This window comes from Vanacampus margaritifer, chromosome 6 (assembly GCF_051991255.1).
Source record: "Vanacampus margaritifer isolate UIUO_Vmar chromosome 6, RoL_Vmar_1.0, whole genome shotgun sequence".
NCBI classification, from domain to species: Eukaryota; Metazoa; Chordata; class Actinopteri; order Syngnathiformes; family Syngnathidae; genus Vanacampus; species Vanacampus margaritifer.
Window position 1 is genome coordinate 25,443,330 of NC_135437.1, and position 22,132 is coordinate 25,465,461.

General features: G+C 40.0%; 1 protein-coding gene and 1 long non-coding RNA gene across 2 annotated transcripts in view; one reads left to right on the forward strand and one right to left on the reverse strand.

Annotated features, from left to right (window-relative positions):
• The window catches only part of LOC144053199 (uncharacterized), an 18,219-nt gene extending 14,664 nt beyond the window's left edge, over positions 1–3,555 (forward strand). The window contains exon 3 of the long non-coding RNA XR_013294353.1: positions 3,340–3,555. This is a non-coding gene — a long non-coding RNA (uncharacterized LOC144053199). The remainder of the gene's footprint in view (positions 1–3,339) is intronic.
• slc17a8 (solute carrier family 17 member 8) lies at positions 930–21,305 on the reverse strand. The gene is made up of 12 exons (XM_077567346.1): positions 21,205–21,305; positions 18,181–18,436; positions 17,953–18,071; positions 14,812–14,926; positions 11,753–11,840; positions 10,890–10,976; positions 7,213–7,355; positions 6,978–7,127; positions 6,765–6,897; positions 4,583–4,693; positions 3,606–3,733; positions 930–1,916 (listed from the first exon to the last, which is right to left on the reverse strand). Exons 1-12 carry the CDS (start codon positions 21,294–21,296, stop codon positions 1,587–1,589), a joined length of 1,752 nt encoding a protein of 583 aa, XP_077423472.1. The 5' UTR covers positions 21,297–21,305; the 3' UTR covers positions 930–1,586.
• Positions 21,306–22,132: the final 827 nt, after the last annotated feature.

Here is a 22,132-nt window from a genome sequence, read left to right on the forward strand (position 1 = left end):
TTCCAACAAATTCAGGAGACCTCAAGAGACCAAAGGAAAGACTGAGGAAAGGAAGGAAGGATAGATGAAGCAGAGTGAGATCCACAGACGTCAGCCTCCACCGATTCAACGACCACAGGAAGAAGCAGATTGTGTTTGAATTTCGGTAGATTTGGCATGCATGAAAACCTCCATCAAAGAGAAGAACCGTCGACCCCGGCCAGGACAGAGCAAGCACAACAACCGGGCCCACCGGCTGGAGAGCAAACCCAGGAGCCCGCAGCGACCCACCCCAACACGGCCCGCGCCCCAAGCCCAACACAGCAGAACAGGGCACGGCAGGCCCACCAGGCACCCCACCGGCCCACAGCCCCTGCCTTTTCTTTATTTTGGGATTATCCTAAATTTTGCACAGGTACATTTAGGCAGATTTTTTGTGTACCGTTACGTAATGGAATTGAGCCTTTTCCCGGCCACTTATAGCAGGATCCTTCATTTGCATTGAAATCGGGGCGGTCAGAGCACACGCTGGCTTGACGTTGTGGAAAAAGAAATTGACTTGCTAGGGTCTGTGCATGACATTGGCAAGTAAACTGCAAGAATCTCACCTTGTGGTTGATAATTGGGGACTAGCTTAATTGCACCCACGACGTGTGTGACATCCAACCCTCCACCTCCCTTAAAAAAGGGCTCATAGAGATTTATTGTGTGCCCAGCACAAGTCTAGCACAAGGCGGGGTCTAAATCTGCACTGAGGTGGATTAGACCTTGTTATGGTATTTTCACAGATGTGCACAAGCGAGTGCAGTGTGGCGGATTTAAAAAGGACATTTTGTGGCGTGAACACAGATGGCTTGATTGTGGGCACTTTGGAGACCTCTATCCACCCCGATTGTTTATGTCCGCTCAAGCACAGCTGTGCCATCTACGAAAATGTACATTCCCTCAACTGAATGAAAGATAAAACTTGAGTTTATTACATTTATGTCAATTCAAAACACAAACAAAAAGTGATGTTCTCACATTATACTCCTGTGTACAGAACAGTTTTTCTTTGTCTTTAGAACATTAACAAACATAACAAAAAAATAAAATAAAAATGGTTAGTTTAAATGCTTTGGAGATGAACTCAACATTTAGTTTTATTTAAAAAAAAAAAAAAAAAACAGATAAGATTTACAGGATAAATAATTGAACAGACACCAAGTCACCTGCCGCAACATTGGGCACACCTGATGACAAATGAGGCCCAATCAAATATCACATTATGTACTCTTGTAATAGATTATTACATTGTGCAGGCATAGCTAATGTTTTCACTCCTCAATAGCATTCAATCAAAAACCGCACACTTATCACTATGGTCTGCTATGTTGCATAGGTTGAACACTTGACATTAGACAAGACAAATGAATTCTGAAATAATGATAAAGATACATTTCAGGCATTTCATCTTTTATAATGAATTGCTTTCAAAGACAAGGCATCACTCCAAAACTGGTGTTTTCATATAAGTTGATGAAAGTTGGTTGAGGTCCATTATACTTCAGTTCCACAGGTGTAAAACTGCATCATCACCAAAGTGTGAAAGTCTCTGCAAGAGCTGCTCACTGGCATCCATTCTGATAGTCCCCATTAGCGTAATGTTCGTCCTCCTCTTGCGTGCTCACCCCTCTCTTCTTTTTCCAGCCGTGTTTCCGACCCGACGCGCTATCCGTCGTTCCGTAAGTCATTTTGGGAGCCGTCATGCTCTCGCTGTTGAGCTCAGATTCTTCAGCTAGCTCGTCCTCTTCGATGAAGCCGCATTTTTCTTCACTCGTACTCTCGGGGTTGGCCCAGTCCTGCTGTTCTCCCGAGGCAAAGATAGCGTAGAAGATGACCCCCGTGTAGTGCACCATGGATGCGATAACAAAGACATTCTGCCACTCAAGACGAGTCTGTCGGAAGGGAGGAAAGAATAGAGTCAAAGAATATCCTGAATGAAGCGCTGCTCTTTTGACGATGCACCTCTGAGATAAGAGGGATGGTGATAAATCCACACCCTGACTCTCACTAGAAATACAGCTGCAGTTTGATTATTCTTGCCATTTAACCAAGTTAAATGTATGTCAATTTTCTTTCAGCTGATTTCATTTTGATGCTAAACAATTAGACAACAATTGGTATGGTGTCTTAAGATTATTATTATTTCAATACCATAATAACTCATTCACTGCCATTGACGGTTATAGACGTCAAATATTCATTTAAACTAATTCTATTAACCCCTAGGCGTTATTTTATTTTGAAATGGCTTGGTCAGAACCAACAAAAAGCCAAAAAATGGTCAAATAACGCCCAGGGGTTAGTTTAGCATTTTTTCCACTTTTGTTAACAAGAGTATGAAAACTTCGATTTTTTTTATTGTACATTTAGAACAGATATAAAATTTGTGATTAATCGTGAGTTAACTCGTGAAGTCATGCAATTAATTACGGTTAAAAATGTCATTCGCCTGACGCTCCTAACTAATAATCTTTTCCTGTTTTTTAAATCGCGTCAGACGATTACATTTTTTAAATTGTAATTAATCGCATGACTTCAATAGTAAACTCACGATTAATCTTAAATTTTATATCTGTTCTAAATGTACAATATAATTTTTTTTTCTAGGTTTTCATACTCTTGTTAACAAAAGTGGAAAAAAATTTAAACTAATAGAAATAGTTCAAATGAATTTTCGACGTCAATAGCCGTCAATGGCAGTGAATGAGTTAAATCAATCTCCAGCGATCTACATTTTTTTTGGGTGGGGCAACAGTCTGCTCGGGGATTGAACTCACGTGGCAACCATGTCTCCAGTTTGGGAGCGCAGAGCACTATCAGTGAGCAAAAATTCTGGGCCGCTGTCATTTGAACGCTTATTTGTATGATAGGCTGCCATGCAAACTAATAAACGGGTCAATCTTACTACTCCACATTAATTAATGTGTATTGCTCAAAGCTGACCAACTGCTTAATTTACAGAGAACTTGCCTGTCTTCTGCCGTTGGCACACTTACATGGCTCTGTGTGGCAGCAAAATGTCTCGCCACTAAGGCGACACAGTCCTCGTTCATCTGTGCGAGTCTAAGAGTACGAATATAAGCTGGTTGTGGATGAGCAAAGGAGTTATCGTCGTGGCACTAGCTTCAGCTAGCTTCGTCGCTAGTCTTAAAATAGTCATACCAAACGGCCATAGGACGAAGTTGTCCAATAATGCATAGGCAATAACAACTGTGCGCTAACAAGAACTTTGTTCATCATGCAATCTAAAATAGAAATGCTTAACGTTTTTGAGCCTGGTTATGATGTTCCATCTTTTAACATGCTCTGCTCCAGAACATAAGAAGAGACCCCGAGTCAACTTGAAGAAAATAATGTGCAAGACTGCCACTAATTACAACAACAGCATTCAGTATAATGGTGAGCTGTATTTTAAATAATTTGTCTTCATTTATGTCTATGCCGGTCTGTCGAAATATGTCTTTACAGGAAAACTGTCCATGGTGCAAAAAAGGCTGGCGTACTTTCATCACATTATACAAAGTATAAAAGGTTTTTAGTTGATCAACCCCTACCTTAAAAAACAACAACAAAACATGTACCTTGTGAATAGTCAGGGCTCCGACAATCAGGGGACACACCATTCCAGACAGTGTTCCCACCCCATTAGAAATGCCCATCAGGATGCTGGCATAGCGAGGAGCGATGTCCAGATGATTGACATTAAACCCTGCCAACAACAGTAAGCATGTGATTGTGTATCGACAAAGTTCATTAACTCATTAACTCCCAGCCATTTTCACTGAAGCAATCCCCTTCGCTCCCGGCTGTTTTACTGGATTTTGCAAGGCCCACAGAATATTGTGTTCTATTGCTATAAAAACATGGAACCTACCAAAAAAAAGATTGGAGTCTCTTCTTTCATCAGAAAAAAAAGACATTTCTATCTGTTTCCGTTTTGCAGCAATTAGCATTAGAATATAGATTAGCTTAGCCCTTGCTGATCTCTTATACTCTGCTGCCACCTGCTGGCCGTTTTGGTAATAACTACCATTGTTTCAGGCATTCTCTTCAGTTCAGAGGCTGCATCAAAGCCTGTATGCTCTAGCATGAAAAAAACATAATTAAATGAGCAAATGAGTAAATAATGCTTGTCAGAGGTTTCTGCAGGTGCAATAGGGGGCTATAAACTACTCACAAAAAAAGTTCAGGATATTGATCTTGAGGGTGAACTTTCTGGATTAAACCTGCACAGATAAACTTATCTTCAGACCTTCTTTAAACATTTGAATTGTAAAGGTTAGGGTGCATTTTAGGTTCATATTGAAATTTCACCTCAAAGACCAATACTCCGCATGTCAGAAAGCATAATTCTTGTAATTTGTTGATAAACTAGATTCCAAGTTTCACCGTAAATGGGTACATTTTGTTTCAATTCACTGGTGCTTGGAAGAGCCTGAAGCTCACTTGTAACTCAAATCATTGCTCGCAAGTCACATTTTTTTTTTTTTAAATGGCTGAGTGGTGGCTCATATCTTGAAAGTAGTGGCACTAGTAAATCAAAGCATCGCTTTAGTACCTGAGATGGCAAATCCACTGAAGCCTACAGCAAGCACCAAGAAGGAGATGGCCATAGCTCGGGTGTGTGAATACCCGACCACCAGCAGAAGAGTTGCCTCCATACCAAAGCCTGCAAAAAGACAACATGTGGTAAGAAACAGAATGACATGCCAACTGCAAGGCAAACAATTAAGATGTTTGCTACACTGACGCACACACCGGTCAAAATATTTGGCACATCTGCATAATAAACTGAACAATATTATCGTTGTAAATAGAAGATTTGCGATGAAGCTCTTGTATATGGACCACATTCAATTATAGTGCAAACTCAACAAGCTCATCACATGTGCCACATTGGCACTTTTACCCCATTTCAGCCTTCAAACATAAAGATAGAAAATTTTAATTGTTTTGTGAAGAATCAACACAATCATAAAGTATAGTAATAAAATAAAATAATGATTTAAAAAAATACAACAAAAAAAATTAAAAACCTGAAAAATTGGATGTACGAAATTATTCACCCCCTTTTCACTTAGGGCAGACAACTGACTCCAGAAGTTCCCTGATGATTGTGAACTTTGTTTAATACTCAAGTGGGGGCTAAACTGCCTCTTCGTTTGCAGGATTTTGTCATCTCACTGGCTCCTGTCATGATATCGTCTGTCGTGTTGCCCATTTTGCCATCAGGTGCCCGCTTAGCTTGGCTTACTTTTTATTGGTTAGTTACTTCTTCGCCTGTTTTGTGTTGGTAGATCGAGCACGATGAGTAAACACAATTAGAAAAGTAGTGGAGTAAAAAGTCCAGATACTCGCTAAAGTAAAAGTAAAAAGTACCCCTGCGTGAATTTACTCACGTACAAATACATGAAAAATTTACTTAAAGCTGCCCTGTGTAACAATTTGCCTAGAAATTTATGACTATTTAGCAGATTAACACCTTAGCTGTTCACAATGGGTACTCCTGCAAGCCTCTGGACAATAGTTTTCAGACTGGATTCAGGTTCGAATTTCCCACCCTCTGTCTTTGAATGTGAGGTCATGCACGCATCGTGTATGTGAAAAAGGGTGTGAGCAGTTACATTTTTCAGGCGCATGTGGCAGTAGCGATTGGAAATTCAATTTTTTGCTTTGAGCAGATTTAATAGGAAAGTCATGTGGTTAAGCAGCAAAAATCCACTTCTTTCGTTTCGTTTTTTATACATCTCAGGAGACGGACACTTTGCCATTTGCTGTCGACAGAAAATGACATCACAGTTGGGATCAACAGGGATCAGGCAATGACCAATCATGGCCCACCTTGCGAATGTCACATGACCAAACTCAGAAAGAGAGAAGGCCGCGTGAATAATCGTTACCTGAGCCCGTAAATTTGTTTATGCTTTTGTAATCACCATTTTTTTGTAAATAAAGTGGAAACTTTTTTTGTTCATCCGCAATGGCGTTTTGCATTTGTGGTCATTGCTGAGGTGGAAAGATCGACTACGGTTGGTGGCCCTGCTTATGTAATGACAAAAAGGAAAGGAAAGGTGCCGTTATACTGTCGAATCTCTGACATTTTTGGCAATTTTATGGACACATTATGGTAATTTTCTGTGTCCGATTTGTCTTTTGTTCTTTTCTTACATTTTTTTTCTCTGCCTTTTTTGCTATCAATTTTTTGGGCAATTTTGTGGTCACCTTATGGTAATTTTCCAGATTTTTTAAATTTTGTTTCTGGACATTTGATAGTTACTTTTTAAATGTTTTCTTTTGTGCCTTTTTAAAATAAATTTTTAAGACATTTATTGTAAAATTTGTGATTTCTTGTTTTAGTTTGGGACATTTTATGGCTACTTTTGGAACGTTTTCTGCCTTTGAAATTTGGACTCTGGCTTTAAATTTTTTTTTTTTTTTTATCTAAATCCTTAATAATCTAAATAATTATTTCATTTGAATAATATTTTATCTAAAAAATTAAAATGTAAAAAAAAAAATCTACTCGTACTAACTTTTTTAGAGATCCACAGGGCCACAGATTGCAGGTGCCTGTTATAGAGTTTACTGCTGAACAAAATGAACAGGGAGTGTAGCCTTTTCATTGAATCTCTATTTTCTAATCTAATCTAATATTTTCGTGCTTTAAAAAAAACGACCAAATTGAAACGATCCATGTGGTCCGTTTCAGTTGGAGCACATGTTGGGTTTCCTCAACCTACCTCCGCAGTTCATGAGTTTCCTCACATTTGTAGTAGTCATGATTTTGTTGCTACGCAGGAAGTCCGCCAGCTGTCCTCCGATTGGAACAACAATAGTCATGACCATGTGCGGCACAGCAGACAGAATCCCCACCTGTAAGAGTATCATAGGGTTAGGACATAAAATACCAACGCCCTGATTCATGGTCTCTGTCAAATAAAAGTGTGATGAACCTTGCTGATTGGGAACCCAAAGACCTCTTCAAAATATGCCGGCTGGCTGATGAGAAGCAAGTAGAAGGTCCAGCTGCGGCAGAAGTTAGCCACGATAATGGCGTAGACTGGCATGGAGGTGAAGAAACGACGCCACGGTGTCTTGAATTTCTTACCGCATAAGAAGTGAGAAAAAAGCTTGTCATGTCAACCATGTTGTATGAAATGATCATTTCACATTTTACTGTTCCCTTACCTGAGTGACACTCAGGTGATGGATTGTTTCACCAATGGTGGACTCAATGTATGTCCTTTCTTCATCCGTGATGGTTGGATGTACCGCAGGACTTCCATAGGCCAACAGAAGCCACAGGATATACCATAGGATTCCAAAAACACCTTTTTTTTTTTTTTGTCAATGAAACACAAGAGTGAATAAAACATACTAAGCGGCAAAGTCCTTTTAAAGTTTTGATGAGGAGCGAGGCAGAATCATGAAACCAAGTCGAAAGCTTGACTCACTACCTGAGAAGCTTCATTATTATTCAGATGAAATAATGAGTCACAGCACCCAGACAGGACGGTGCTACTTTACATCAATAAATCATGAGATAATATCGCACACAAAGCGGAGTGGCTTTTTATTAAAACACATCTAGCAAAGTGTGAATTTTATGTCAGCGTTAATCGTTTTAATCAATCTTCAGAGCAATTTAGATAAGGTTTATTGTGAAACGCATTCAAAGTACAACTAACAGTAAAGTATCGTGATTGTTTGGTGATGATAAGCATCCAATAATGATTCCACATGGTTTTCTTGCATGTTTGTTGGCTGTCACATTATATATTTTTTTTATTTTATACAGTATGCAACTTTATCTTGTGAGATGGACTAGTGCAGTGACATTTTGAGCAATTCAATTCAATTAAGCTGATTTGTGGGTGTTAGTTCATGAACGACCTGCAAATGGCATCCATGTTATACTGTACTGTATTTCTGTTCAGTTTCTGTTCATTTTCACAGGACGGAATTTGTAACTGTCATTAATGGGATAACATCTTTAAATAGCCTCTTGTCGAATATTCCTAATAAGTGCAGTGAATAAATTAAGCTCTTCATTGTTTTTCCTCTAAAATGGATGATTCATTACTGATGAATGATCAGTAATACTGAAATTCATAAAATACTGGTAAGTGATTTATGGTTTATGCTAACTTGTACTATAATTTGTGATTTGCTTCGGTCAACCCAGAAATGTTCTTCACAATAATGTTCTATGAAGCCCCACTAAGTCTAAACATTCTGATATATTCTGATATATTGTGTTTGTGGAATATAAGTTAAGTGGCAAATCCACCCAATTTTATCCAACTCCGGGGGCGGCCATTTTGCCACTTGGTGTCGACTAAAAATAACATCACAGTTTCTGACGGCTCAGGCAACAACCAATCACAGTTCACCCATTTTTCTGAAGCTGAGCCGTGATTGGTTGTTACTTGAGCCCTGCAAAAGGTCTCCGCATTTCGGCAACATTAGTTTTGAGTAAATAACAAAAATAGATTGTGTGGACAAAAATGTCGACTTTGAGATTTTGCCAAAAATAGCCTCAAGAGGTCTCTATTTTCATTTCCCAGCAGCCCAAAAGTTACAATTATAATAGAAGTATATGTAAATAAACAATTATAAGAAAAAGTGCATCTTTAGCCAACGTTGTCTTTAGCCGACTTTAGCTAGCAGCCCATCTCAGAAACCTGCCTCAAAATAACCCGGAGATCTTTGCCCCTAATGTCGCGTTACAAATGATTGATATAAAAAGACACATAATAAAAGTCTAAATACACCATAATGTGACCATTCAGCACGAAAATAAATGTCTATGAAAGATGACACGCCACTTGATCGACACGTCCCAAATGAACAGTCTGGCAGAGTCGCAGAATATCACCACAAATTTTCACTTTATGCTCTTTTAAGTTGGAATTTTAAATCAAATATGAGCAATGAAATTTGAAACTTGAAGATGAAAAATGATGGCAATGGTCCTCACAAAGCCAGTCTTCCCGCTCCAAAAATGCACACAGCACATGAGTGACTTGTAAATACAGTAGTGTACACCAAATGACAAATAATCTTTTAATTGACACAAAATTATTAAATCAACTAAACCTAATTGGAACAAGAAAATATTCGCAAGGAGCAACAATAAAATAAAATTTTAAAAATCTGATGATGCCTCAGAAGATGAATTATAAGATCAATGTGCTCTTCAAAATGGAGGTTTATTTCATCTGTTGAGAGGTCAAACCTTCTAAACTTTTAAAGGGTTCAAATCACTGATGATGTCCTTACCTGCTATTGAAATTGGCTTTCCATTGATCTTTTAATGATTTCTGAGAATTTGGGGTCAGTGTCTTTTTCCTAAGGTATTGGTTGCTATGGAAATTTGAAAGATGCAAAACTTTAAAAAAAAAACATTTTTTTTTCAAAACTAGGTAATTCAACCTGGCAACATTAAAATTGCTGTAACTTTGTCTATTTTTGAGGTACGTCCATGTATTATATCCATCCATCCATTTTCTTAACCGCTTGTCCTCACAAGGGTCGCGGGGTTGCTGGAGCCTATCCCAGCTGGCTTCGGGCAGTAGACCCCGAACTGGTTGCCAGCCAATCGCAGGGCACACAGAGACGAACAACCACACTCACAATCACACCTATGGACAATTTGGAGTGTCCAATCAACCTGACATGCATGTTTTTTGGAATGTGGGAGGAAACCGGAGTACCCGGAGAAAACCCACGCAAGCACGGGGAGAACATGCAAACGCCACCCAGGAAGGCCAAAGCCCGGACTCGATCTCACGTCCTCTGCACTGGGGGGCGGACGTGCTAACCAGTCAGCCACCGTGCCGTCCCATGTATTATATATAATTTTAAAAGAAATTAGGTGCAGAATTTGAATACAGACGCTCCCCTACTTACGAACATTCGAGTTACGAACAACGGTACATACGAACATTTCTGCGCGTACAGTATGTCGAAAAATGTTCGGAAAGAAATGCTGTAAGTTAGATTTTGTATTGCGCGCAGTGCTTCTTTCCGCCACTAATACCGACGATTGGCGCTGTGAGAGCTCATTGGAGGCTGAGCAACGTGGCGAGGAGGAGGAGGAAGAAAACGCCGGTCCCCATGAAGCAGGAAATAACTTTTGAAGCCGATTCCAGCGACGACGAAGAATCTCTCATGATATAAAATCCTCCTCTTCCTCCTCCTCCATCATCTCCTTAAGCATCGAGTACATCTTCCAAACGTAAGTTAAACTTCATTTTATTTATCTTATTACGTACATGTACATACTGTGTGTGTCTCTCGCTCTCTCTCTCTAACATACGTAGTACAGTACAGTACTGTACGTATTCTCTCCATTTTATTAAAAGTTTTTTTCAGTACAAACCAATGCAGGTTACTTGTACAAGCCTTAAACATACTTATATAAACCTTCAATATACTTATATAGGCTTTAAACATAAATTATAATACAAAATATAGCACTGAAGCAACTTACGAACAAATTCACCTTACGAACGATCGTCCGGAACGTAACTCGTTCGTAAGGTGGGGAGCGTCTGTATATGAATATCTCAATTTTGCCATTTTGCCACATGAGGACCCTTTTGTCAGAGCCGGTCACAAATTCCACAAACCCAGTATAACATATTATTGGGAAGAATTTTTGGGGAGTCCCCCTTTAATTCGTGAAATTGGTTTCCAGAGTGAAAATGAAAAGATGACCTTCAAGTCTTGCACGCTGAAATGTTTTATTTGTGAACAAATCCTCACACAGCTTATTGTTGACTTAATGACTCAAGAAGCTCTACACTTGTTTGCCTTTGTTCTTGCTAGAAATGTTACATGCTTGACATTCAATTTCTTACCATAGATGTAAAAGACTGACGGCCACCCAATGTACTGAACCAACACGCCAGCCAAAGGCATGGCAATGACGGCTCCTGCATAGGATCCTGGAACAAGACGGGTTTTAGTTGAATGTTATTTTAAGGCCATAATATTACTTTGGCAGTGGTAGCAGTTTTACAGGATACAGTGAAACTTTCAGTTATCTGTAATATTATAAACTTGATTGTTGCTGACACGCACAATGCAGTTGTGCGTGCCTATAAGGAAAATTACAGTATGTAGTCAATTGAAACTGAACTGCCACTCAGAACATTTGTGAGATCAAACATCAGTATCAGTTACCGACTCAAATTGTAAATGATCATATTAACTGCTTTCTTGTTTATATTTGGTGATTACTTTTGTCTTATGGTCCAAAAATATAAATATAATCCATAAATATAATCCAATCCACACATTTTATAAACAAGCCTTTCCAAAGTCATACACATAAATCTAGTAAAAAATACAACAAAAAAAATGTCAATAAAATACTAAAATACAATAAGTAAAATAAAAAATTACATACATTAAAAATAATTTAAATAGCAACTTAAAAAATTTAATGAATATAAAAATAATAACTAAAAAAAAAAAAAACATGAAAAGACCTCGAGGACCTCACAATTCACGCTGAACTAAAAAGCCAAGGAATAAAAGTGGGTCATATGATGAGACTTAAAACACTCCACTGTGGAGAGGCAGATTGAAAAACGCAATTGAAAACATTGAAACATGCATTACAGGACTCAATAACTGTAATACTATTGCAGAGATATACACTTTACGGTACATATAGAAAAGGGATGAACGGATGCTTTCTTTCGTAAGTTTAACTCACCACAGAAGGATGTTGTGGCCAGTCGACTGCGTTCAAGAGGCGGAGCCCATTTTGACCACATGCCATGGCAGGCTGGGTAGGTGACACCCTAGATGGGAAATATGCCCCAAAAAATAATGAAATCACGTTCATTAGTCATTTCACGATAGGGTGCCGCACGAGTGCTATTTTTAGGCCGCAAGGCCGCGTGATGTCAGCAGCGTGAACCGGAAGGAGGTCAACATAGAAACGCACTTGCGAACGACCCATGCTTGTACTGTTTGCTTTTGTTCTCGTTTATCTCAGAAAAAAAACATGCAGAGTAATAGTGATGGGAATGGAAAACAGGTTATTGCTGAGCAGGGGCGTAGCCCAAAAATTTTCATTGGGGTGGCCAGGGTGAAGCCATGACTCATATAGGGGTGGCCATAAGTTCATACCTGAAATGTCTAAATAAGTGGTTCTTAACAATGCAGCCATACCGTTCGCATGCCGACCTTGGGCTACGAGCGCCGATGAGTGGGCTGCATAAAATAATATGTTATGAATTCAATGCATTGGAGCTGTTACAATTGTCAATGAGTTGCTCAGTTACAATAGAGCTTTCTGCCACTTGGCGGCAATAAGGCAAATATCAGTTACTGACCTGCACACAATAAGTAGAAAAGGAAACCGAACAGCGAAATTCCCAACTAAGTATTAAAAAAAAACAAAAAAAACTTGTTTTTCCTGTGGTAAAACCTGTAGTTATTTTTGTGCTAGTAAACGGCACTCAAGACTCTGAACTTAATTTGATGCAGGAGTTCTTTGCCTGTTTGGCATCATGTTTGAAAGTCAAAGTTCACACATAAATAAATGTCTTTTGGATGATCACATTGTTTCATGTTATTTGATGCTGTTGCAGCTTTTTATAAGTGTATTTGATTTCATAATTGAATACAATCATAATATCTGAATGGACCATTTTTTTTACAAGAAATACAGGTTAAAAAGAACCCTTGGTTTGTTTTTATTATATTGCTTTATGTAGTTCTTATTTATTAATTTATTGTGTCCTTTTAAAATATCAGCGTGTTCCTACTGTACAAGATTGATACATCAAATTTCTTCTTTTTGTGTCTAATTTTACACACATTTATTTGTTCAAAACACTGAACATTAAACATACAAATAAATAGCAAAAACTAGTAGCAAATGCGAAAAAATAAAAAAATGTTAATATATATTTATATTATAATAATAAAAGCTGAGATATCAATTATTTAGTAGGCATTGAAAATATTGTTGAATATCCAGGATCAAGGGGGGTGGCCACGGGGGCGGGGGGGATTGTAGAGGGGGGTTGGGTTGGCCGTGGCCACGGTGGGGGGGGGCTGTAGAGGGGGGTTGGGTTGGCCGTGGCCACCCCTGGCCACCTCGTGCCTCCGCAATTGTTGTTGAGTACCGGCTCCCAGTGTTTCAATTTGTTGGCATCGTTTGCCGTTTCTGCTGACGTCACCACACGCGCGTTTCGTTGTTTTTCCGTGCGCGCCGAGCAACAAACATGGTGTCAGGTTGGAAAGTTTGTTGACATCTTCCAAGAAAAGCTAACAACAGGCCAACTTGCAATGTTTGCGAATTGGATATTTCACCTAAGGGAGGAAACTACCACCATGCAAGAGCATTTGCACACACAGCATGCGATGCCCGCGGGTGTCGTTTTTTTCCATCAGGCTTCATTTAAGGTTGCAAAATATGCAAAGATGTACTGTACAGAACGGACCATGACTTTTTGAGTGCTCAGAGTTCATCTTAGTGTTGAAATGTTATTGGAGTTGGACATAATTGTCACAAAATAATCTAGATTGTATTTTGGAAATTTCTACAGAAGATGATTTTTTTTAATGTAAATTTTTCTTTCTTTCTTTTAATTTTTTTCTGGGGACCCCATGGTACCCCATTGAGGAGTCCTCAAATGTGGACCTTAAAACTTCACTATTGGGTTTGTCGGGCCATGTTACTTTTAAACATGTCTCTTGTTTACAGATACAACTAAGACATAAAAAAGTGGATGCTAGTCCGTTTATTCGTCTGTTTTTCAAAAAAGAATCGATAAGAGAATCGATAAAGAATCGAATCGTAAAGCAAAATCAGAATCGTAAAAATCTTATCAATTCCCATCCCTACTGAGTAAACACTGTTGCTACGGAACTTGCAGAAACAACTCCAGACACTACGACCGGCCACATATGAAGGATATGTTTTTTCTTTAATTCGATTCCCAAAGCCAAAAACTAATAAATAAATGTGAATGGGGGTCAACTTGTGCGAAGTGAAGCCTTTCATTTTCCTCCAAAGAGGTAAGTCATTTTCTTTCCTTTTTGGTGTTTGGCCCTACCCCGGGGCCGACAATATTAATATTAATATTATAATTATAATATACAATAAGTTATTGCTGGACGACAATAACGAATGACGAGGAAAAATCCTAAAATGGTTTTGCACTGTTGTTTGGACCTGTCTTGCTTACTGCCTGATTAAATTTTTTTTTTTAATTTTTTTGCCTTTCATATAAATCGCAGCATTGTGTGAGATGTATGAAAAGTTATCTGTCGGGCCTTTTCTCAAATAAGGAAACAGCCTTAGTAAGCGGGAAGGATTAAATGAAGTGTTGTTGGTTGTTGCCAAGTAGAATTTTCGATTGCTACACACACAAAAAAAGCAATGCAAATGATAGACGGGGAATATGGTGGTAAAGGATAGCTTGTTGAAACTGGAGAATGTCCGTTTAGGACGATAATTTAGAAAAAAGGAAGAAAAAAACCCCGTTACCTCTGGATCAGGTCGGGTCTTTTTCAGCCCTCAATAGTCAAGCCATCTATTCAATTGAATGTTCTTCAACGTCTTTATCAATGAATTTGGCACCAGGGACATAGTAGGTTTAGCTCAGTAGACATCTTGCTCGTAGACTGCTTACATGCGTCTAGCATGACTGACCCGTCGAGTTTGACCCCCCCCAAAGTCAGTCGCTACTCGCTAGCGTCATGAATATTAATTTTGTGGTGACGTGTATCGTGCGGCACACTATCGACATTCCTTACCTCAACTAAGCCCTGCAAGATGCGAACAAACATGACGCAGCCGTAATGCACCCTTGCTGCAGATGGGATAAACATATTCAGCACTGATGTCAAGAAAATGGCAGCTCCAAACACCCTGCAGTGAGAAAAAGAACAAACAAAAAACAATATTTTGAGAGTGGATTCTGGCATGTGTATGAAAGAGGAATTCAGCTTTTTGACAACATTTGCCATTGGGACGTTACAGACGGCTGAAGATACCAATGGGGATAAGTCCGGCTTTTTTCGGAACCTCAAACAAGTGGCAGCTGAATTAGAGACTGTCAACATGGTACAAAAAGACAGGCTACAGGACACAAGGTATGGTATGACTAGTGACGGACTGAACACAATGTACTGATGCGCCCACCTCTGAGATCTGACTAGCGTGGGTTTTGGGAAAACTTTCTTTCCAAAACTTCCAGCATCCAAAGAATCCAGTGAGGTCTAGAATGAGTTTTGATCCTCGGGAACATACATGTTGAAGTGGGGCGCACCCTTGTTTGATGTCAGCGGTCATGATAACACGGAGCACTGGATTTCTTCCATCCATCCAACCATCCACTTTCTACTGCATATCTGGGGTCGGGTCGCGAGGGCAGCACCCTAAACAGGAAAGCCCAAACTTCCCACTCCCCAGGCAATTCATCGAGCTGCTCTGGGGAGAATATCAAGGTGTTCCCAGAGGAATCCAGAGGCATTATCCCCGATGTCCATTCGATGTAAAGGCGTGTCAACCACGACAGCCCCACAACATCCAGAGCCTTTAGGAACTCCGGGCGGATCTCATCCGGCCCCGGGGCCCTGCCACAGAGGAGCTTTCCAACCACCTCAGTGACTTCGAACCCAGAGATAAGAGAGTGCACCTCAGAGTCCCCAGACTCTGCTTCCTCAAAGGAAGACGTGTCGGTGTAATTGAGGAGGACTTCAAAGTGTTCTCCCCACTGACTCAAGACGTCCCGAGTTGAGGTCAGCAGCGCCCCATCTCCACTACACACAGTGTTGGTAGTGCACTCCTTTCCTCTCCTGAGACGCCAGATGGTGGACCAGAATTTCCTCGTAGCCGTCTGGAAGTCGTTTTCCACGGCCTCACGGAACTCCTCCAACGACCGCTGAAGCCGCATTCCGCTTGGCCACCCGGTACCTGTCAGCTACCTCCGGAGTCCCACAGGCCAAAAAGGCCCAATGAGACCCCTTCTTCAGCTTGACGGCATCCCTTATCGCTGGTGTCCACCAGCGGGTTCGAGGATTGCCGCCACGAGACAGGCACCGACCACCTGACGGCCACAGCTCAGATCGTCCGCCTCAACAATGGAGGCGCGGCACATGGCCCACTCAATGTCCCCCGCCTCACCCGGGACAAAGGAGAAGTTCTGCCGGAGGTGGGCATCCTTCTGACAGAGGATTCTGCCAAACGTTCCCAATACCTTTGGGTCTGCCAGGTCTGACCGGCATCTTCCCCCACCATCGGAGCCAACACACCACCAGATGGTGATCAGTTAACAGCTCCGCCCCTCTCTTCACCTGAGTGTCCAAAACATGCGGCCGCAAATCCGATGACACGACTACAAAGTCGATCATTGAACTGCGGCCTAGGGTGTCCTGGTGCCAAGTGCACATATGGACACCCCTATGTTTGAACATGGTGTTTGTTATGGACAATCCGTGGCGAGCGCAGAAGTCCAATAACAGAACACCACTCGGGTTCTGATTGGGGAGGCCGCAAACAACACTGAGTTGACTAATTGAAGAGCTTTTCATAACACGCCAACAAATAAACATCTCTGTAAGTAAAACCCTATGAGATACAGTATTGCTTACTTTCTTTTTGTCAGCCATGCAATTATACATATCTCACACCTCTGATTGTGCACTGAAGTAATGCCTTTGAGTCCACAGTTTCTTCATGATTCTCAGCTTTTTCTCCTTCATCACTGAATCCCCCCCGTTCTCCTCTTTTTCCAAAACAGGGTGTAAGTGACACTTGTAATATTGCAGTGGCTGGTGTTTCAGAAAGAAATCAGAGGCAGGATCTTTCATTATTAACTCTGTCGGGTGGCGTGTCGTCTTTTCCTGTGAGGCTTTTATTACAGGACTACTATCTGCTCCATCGGCACTGCTCAGAGCAATGAACAGGTTTAACCATTTAAGAACACTACCCTCAAGATGCTGCTGGATGCTTTTTGTCTTCTTTCATAGAATAAATACATGTTTTTCATTAGGGGTGTGCCAAAAAATCGATTCTCATTAAGTACGATTCAGAATCTATTTTAAATGTCCCAAAATCCATTTTATTTCAATTATTATAAACTGTCTTGCCCTTGTTTGTGTGTTCCTTTATTGGGAGCACTGTTCATGTTGTACACAATTTGGCCACTTAGGGGCAGTCTAGTTCCGCTCGCTCTGATACACTGTTAAGTTGTAGCCACATAGAAGCAAAACGTGATGATCAAGTTATTTTAATAAAAGTTTTTTGCCGTGTAGGATGTTAAGATGCTTCTCTGTATACATTCATGATGCGTTTTGTATGAATAGTTGTTCTTTTGAGTGGTAAAAGTGCCACGAGTAGCGCGCTAATTAGCATTAGCGAGTCAGACTGGAGTAGATCATGACAATTCTTTGCATATCTATAAATTGAAGCAGAAATCATTGTCAATCAAATACTTTTTAATATAAAATCGTTCTGAATCGATAATCGATTCTGAATCGAATCGCAGACCCAAAAATCAGAATTGAACCGAATCGTGAGACAGTCAACGATTCTCAGCACTATTTTTCATGCAATTAACGTGAATCCCTGTGGCACTTACATATTCCCAGCAGCAGTGGAATACAGTAACTTGAGAAATTTAAATTACTTTATGAGGAGCTTAATTATTCATGAGTATGCTAAGCCTTTGTAAAAACGTCATACACTGCTGTAAGTCAACAGAGTGAGTGACCTACTGCTTGCCAAATAGTGAGCCCACATCTAGCTCAAGTGCTTCGACTTGAAAGGCAGTGCTCACGTACTAATTCTATCGACATGTAACTCACTTAGGAGAAACATTAACAAGCAAACCAAAATATATCATATCTTGCAAAAAATTTACTTTATAGAATTTGTCTTCAAATAGATTTGACCTGTTGGCAGACAGCTTGTTTGAGATGAAACCACCAGGAATTTGAGTGACGATGTAGCCCCAGAAGAATGAGCCATGGATCAGCCCGACTGTCTCCGGGTCCCAGTTGAACTCAGCTTTCTAAAAAGAGTTAAGAAGATGGGCTGTGTATAATAAAAGCACACAGCTTCCTGATGAACTTTGACCCCGGAAGTCCCCTAAATAGTGAATATCACAAGCGAATGTCTACCTGGAGTACTTCAGTTCCATTCACATATACAGTGTTGTTGTTAACCATCTCCACAATTGCAACGCCGAGGTTACAACGGATGCCAAAGGAGATGCAGAATCCCAGGCCACTGAGGATAGCGATGATGTAACGCTTGGGCAGACCACCACAGCTACAGTCCAGCAGCGGAGCCGGACGAGATGTGGATGTCACCGGACGCCCATCCTCAGTCAGTTCAATGTGGCTCTCCTCTTCCACATTGCTGCCATCTATTTTCCTGCGCATAAAACGGTAGAACAAATCACATGTGATGTTAGTAAAGTGTACTTATAGGCTATGTCCATCCACTTGTCCTTATTTGTGTTGTGGCTGTGCTGGAGACGGTCTCTAGCTGACTTTGGGAAAGATGCGGGGTAAACCAGGTCACCAGTCAATTGCGTAATACTGCGATTGATTTTGATATTTTTGCTGTACCCAGTACATGTGTATACAATACAGGCCAAAAGTTTGGACACACCTCATTCAATGTGTTTGCTTTATTGTCATTACGATTTACATTGTAGATTTTCACTGAAGGCATCAAAACTAAGAATGAACACTTGACAAAAAAAAAGGTGAAATAACTGAAAACATGTTTTATATTCTAGTTTCTTCAAAATAGCTTTGCACAGTAATGGCATTCTCACCTCTGGGAACTCCTTCAATGCTGTTGGAAAGCCATTTCAGCTGACTAATATTGAAGATCATCGATGCTAACAGTGTGCAAGAAAATCATCAGCAAAGAGTGACTATTTTTGTAGAAACTAGAATATAAAACATGTTTTCAATTATTTCACCTTTTTAACATAACTGCACACGTGTTCATTCATATGCTGAACTGATATCAGTATGTAAGTAAGTAGTGACCAATACGGTTAAGGATGTAACGATAACAGCAATATCGTGATATCGCGATATTAAAACTGCCACAATATCGTCGTCGTCATGTCACCATATTAAAAGCAGCACATCTGTTTAAAAAAAAAAAGTTGATCCATTTGTGCAATTCTCGCACCCTCTGGTGGTTAGTTTGTTAGTGCAGTTTAATTTTCACAAGGCATGTTTTGGCCCTTCTATGTTTAAAATTAGGGATGCATGATAATGCTATTTTCAACCGATACCGATAAACCAATCATTTAGAAAGTGCCAATGTCGATAAGCGATAAGTCAGACGATAATTATTTGCTGTCAGGGCTCCTGCTTCTTCCCCATGAGCCCCGCGCCCCTTTTCCTCCCCTGTGTGTACATTGTGAGGACCAAAATACGTCTTTAACCAACAGATTGAGGACATTTTTGTGAAGTGAGGACATTAACTCATTTGGAGTTTGCCAAAACAGAACAGTCATGTTTTTAAAATGCAACAAAAACTGCGAGGGTAACATTTTGGGGAGACACATTAAAGAAAGCCCACACTGGCGACTGCCATGTCAACACAAGGTTGCGCGCATTATGATGTCACAAATATGCGACACTAATCTAGGCGAGGGGAGGGGTTGAGGAGTTAGGCACAACTTGAGCGACGATCACTAAAGATAGACCAAGGTGGCATGTCTATTATTATCGGCGGATTTTTTCATTGTCTGGTTTATCTGTGTGACGTCAAAGTGGTCGATAATTGGCGATAATTATCGGCCACCGATATTATCGTGCATCCCTATTTAAAATCCACGCTAATGGTCAGATGAAGGCGAACGTTATATGCTTGTGAAGCGAGTAAATATGTGGAGGAACTCAACGTGTGTGTGCATTAGCAAGTAAGTGCCTCAATATTAAGTTTATTAGAGATTGTAGGTTTTTTATAGGCCTTATGTACAAAAGCACAATTTTGTGTTTTTTTTTTTAGTATGAGCTCTTTTTTTTTTTACAATATTGTGACTTTTTTATATAGACAATTACCTCACAATATTGTGATAATATTGTATCATGATGTTTGGATATCGTTACATCCCTAATACCGATACAGCTAGTACTTTTGACAGATAAATCCCCCCCCCCCCAAAAAAAAAAAAACAATAACAGACCTACATATCCTAATATAGCTTTTTTTTCCCCCTTAAAATTGCAAGAAATCAATGGCAATTATTTATTCTTCTCATTTCTAGCTCCTGATCATGAACGGCCACAAGAGAGCGGTCGATACTGGTATCGGCTGCTGTTGCGAATACCGATACCTTGAAATAAGGCCAGGTATCAGCCTGATACCGATATCTGGTATATGGTTTTGACGTATGATATGATAAACTATGGAATCTGTTTACATCTATATTTAGAAAAGATGCTCGATGCCCGCAAAATTAGGCGGGAGAGGGATCTTTTTTGCGCTACCTAGCCCCTCACTCTAATCTACAGAATAAATTTGGGCAAGTGTGTGGATTTGATTGGTGGGTGTATAAAGCATCCCCCAAATTATATATAGCAGATGAGGAATATTTTTGGGACGATGTGAGTCTGTATATAAGAAGTTAATTTATGTATAATGATTAGAACTGTCATAATATTGGTGTTTTTTTCTTTTTATTTTTTTAGCAATACAAGTATTATTACAATATTACAGTGCAGTACAGAACCAATATCTTTCAGACTAGATTATACATTAAACTTCCAGATTCAGGGGTGATTGATTGTACATGAGACGTGTCAATGTGCAAACACTACAACTGTAGGAACGCACCATGTCATTTATAATACTGACTCAAAAATGATGTTTAGTCTATATCTTACATATGTGGAAAAACTGCACACACACTCTCACACCCTGTCAATTATTTATCAGACATGAGGTATGTATTACTTTTTTGAAATTGACTCCAGATTAAATTACAGACAGGTGGTGTTGTCAAGCACAACAATCTAGTATTTAATGTATGCATATTAACATCTGAGAAAATGTTTGTCTTAGCTATCCCTCTGATAGCATATGTCACAGCACACTGCGTAAACAAATACTTTTTAAAATGTGTCCCTCATCTGCAAACAGCTGGACAAAAAAAAAAAAAACGTCCTCACCTTTGCAGTTTCCCCAAAGAGTTGCCCACTGTACTCTTCACTTCTTCTGTCGCTGGGTTTAGCATCTGCCCTCTCAAAGCTCCCAAAGACATGTTGGTGTCTTGACCTTCTTTATTTCAAATGTCTTGATACTTCTGACCCCTAAAAATCCACTAGATGTCCCCCATTCTTGGTGAGCTTGTAGCCGAAGAAGTTGCGTGCACCTTTGAGTAGCGCCAAGGATAAAATACACGTTATCCAACCACCCTGTCCGAGGATTCAGTGCGTTTCGGAGAAGTGGAGGGAGGGGTTGATGATGTTGGTGTATTCCTTAATGGCAATTTCATCTCTGAAAAGTTCCATTTGAGAAGAGGACTTGTAAGTAAAGTAAAGCGTATATGAAAGCAGAGGATCCAGTTTGTAGCTTGTTGGCATGATGATCATTTTTAAACTAAAAGCACACCTTCCTGTTACCTCTCTATGGCATATACTCCCAGAAAGGAGGGGCAGGTATTGCCCAACCCCTCGCTTATAACACGCTCATCTATCGTCACCATCATTTTTGTTCCAACATCGTCTATGCAGGTTCATCTGATCTCAGCCAGTCAGGTGAACAATGAAAGATGCATGAGCTTGACAACTTGCAATGAGGCCAGACGTATGTGGCCAAAGGGGAATCGTATTATTAGCTAGATTGCTATATACATTATTCTGTTCATTGCATTGATATCCGTTCATGATGTTTTTGATATTAGGGTTGTTCCAACTTCCAAGGGGTCACCTACTCAAGTAACTGATTGTGATGCCAACACATAGTGGATTGCCAGCTTTAAGCTTAGGCCTATAGCTGCAAAGAGGGAACAATTTTATATACTGTATTAATAAGGGAATGTTGTTCTTGGCTTTATGAGCATTTATTTCTCTTTGATATTTACAGTTCTAGTTTAAA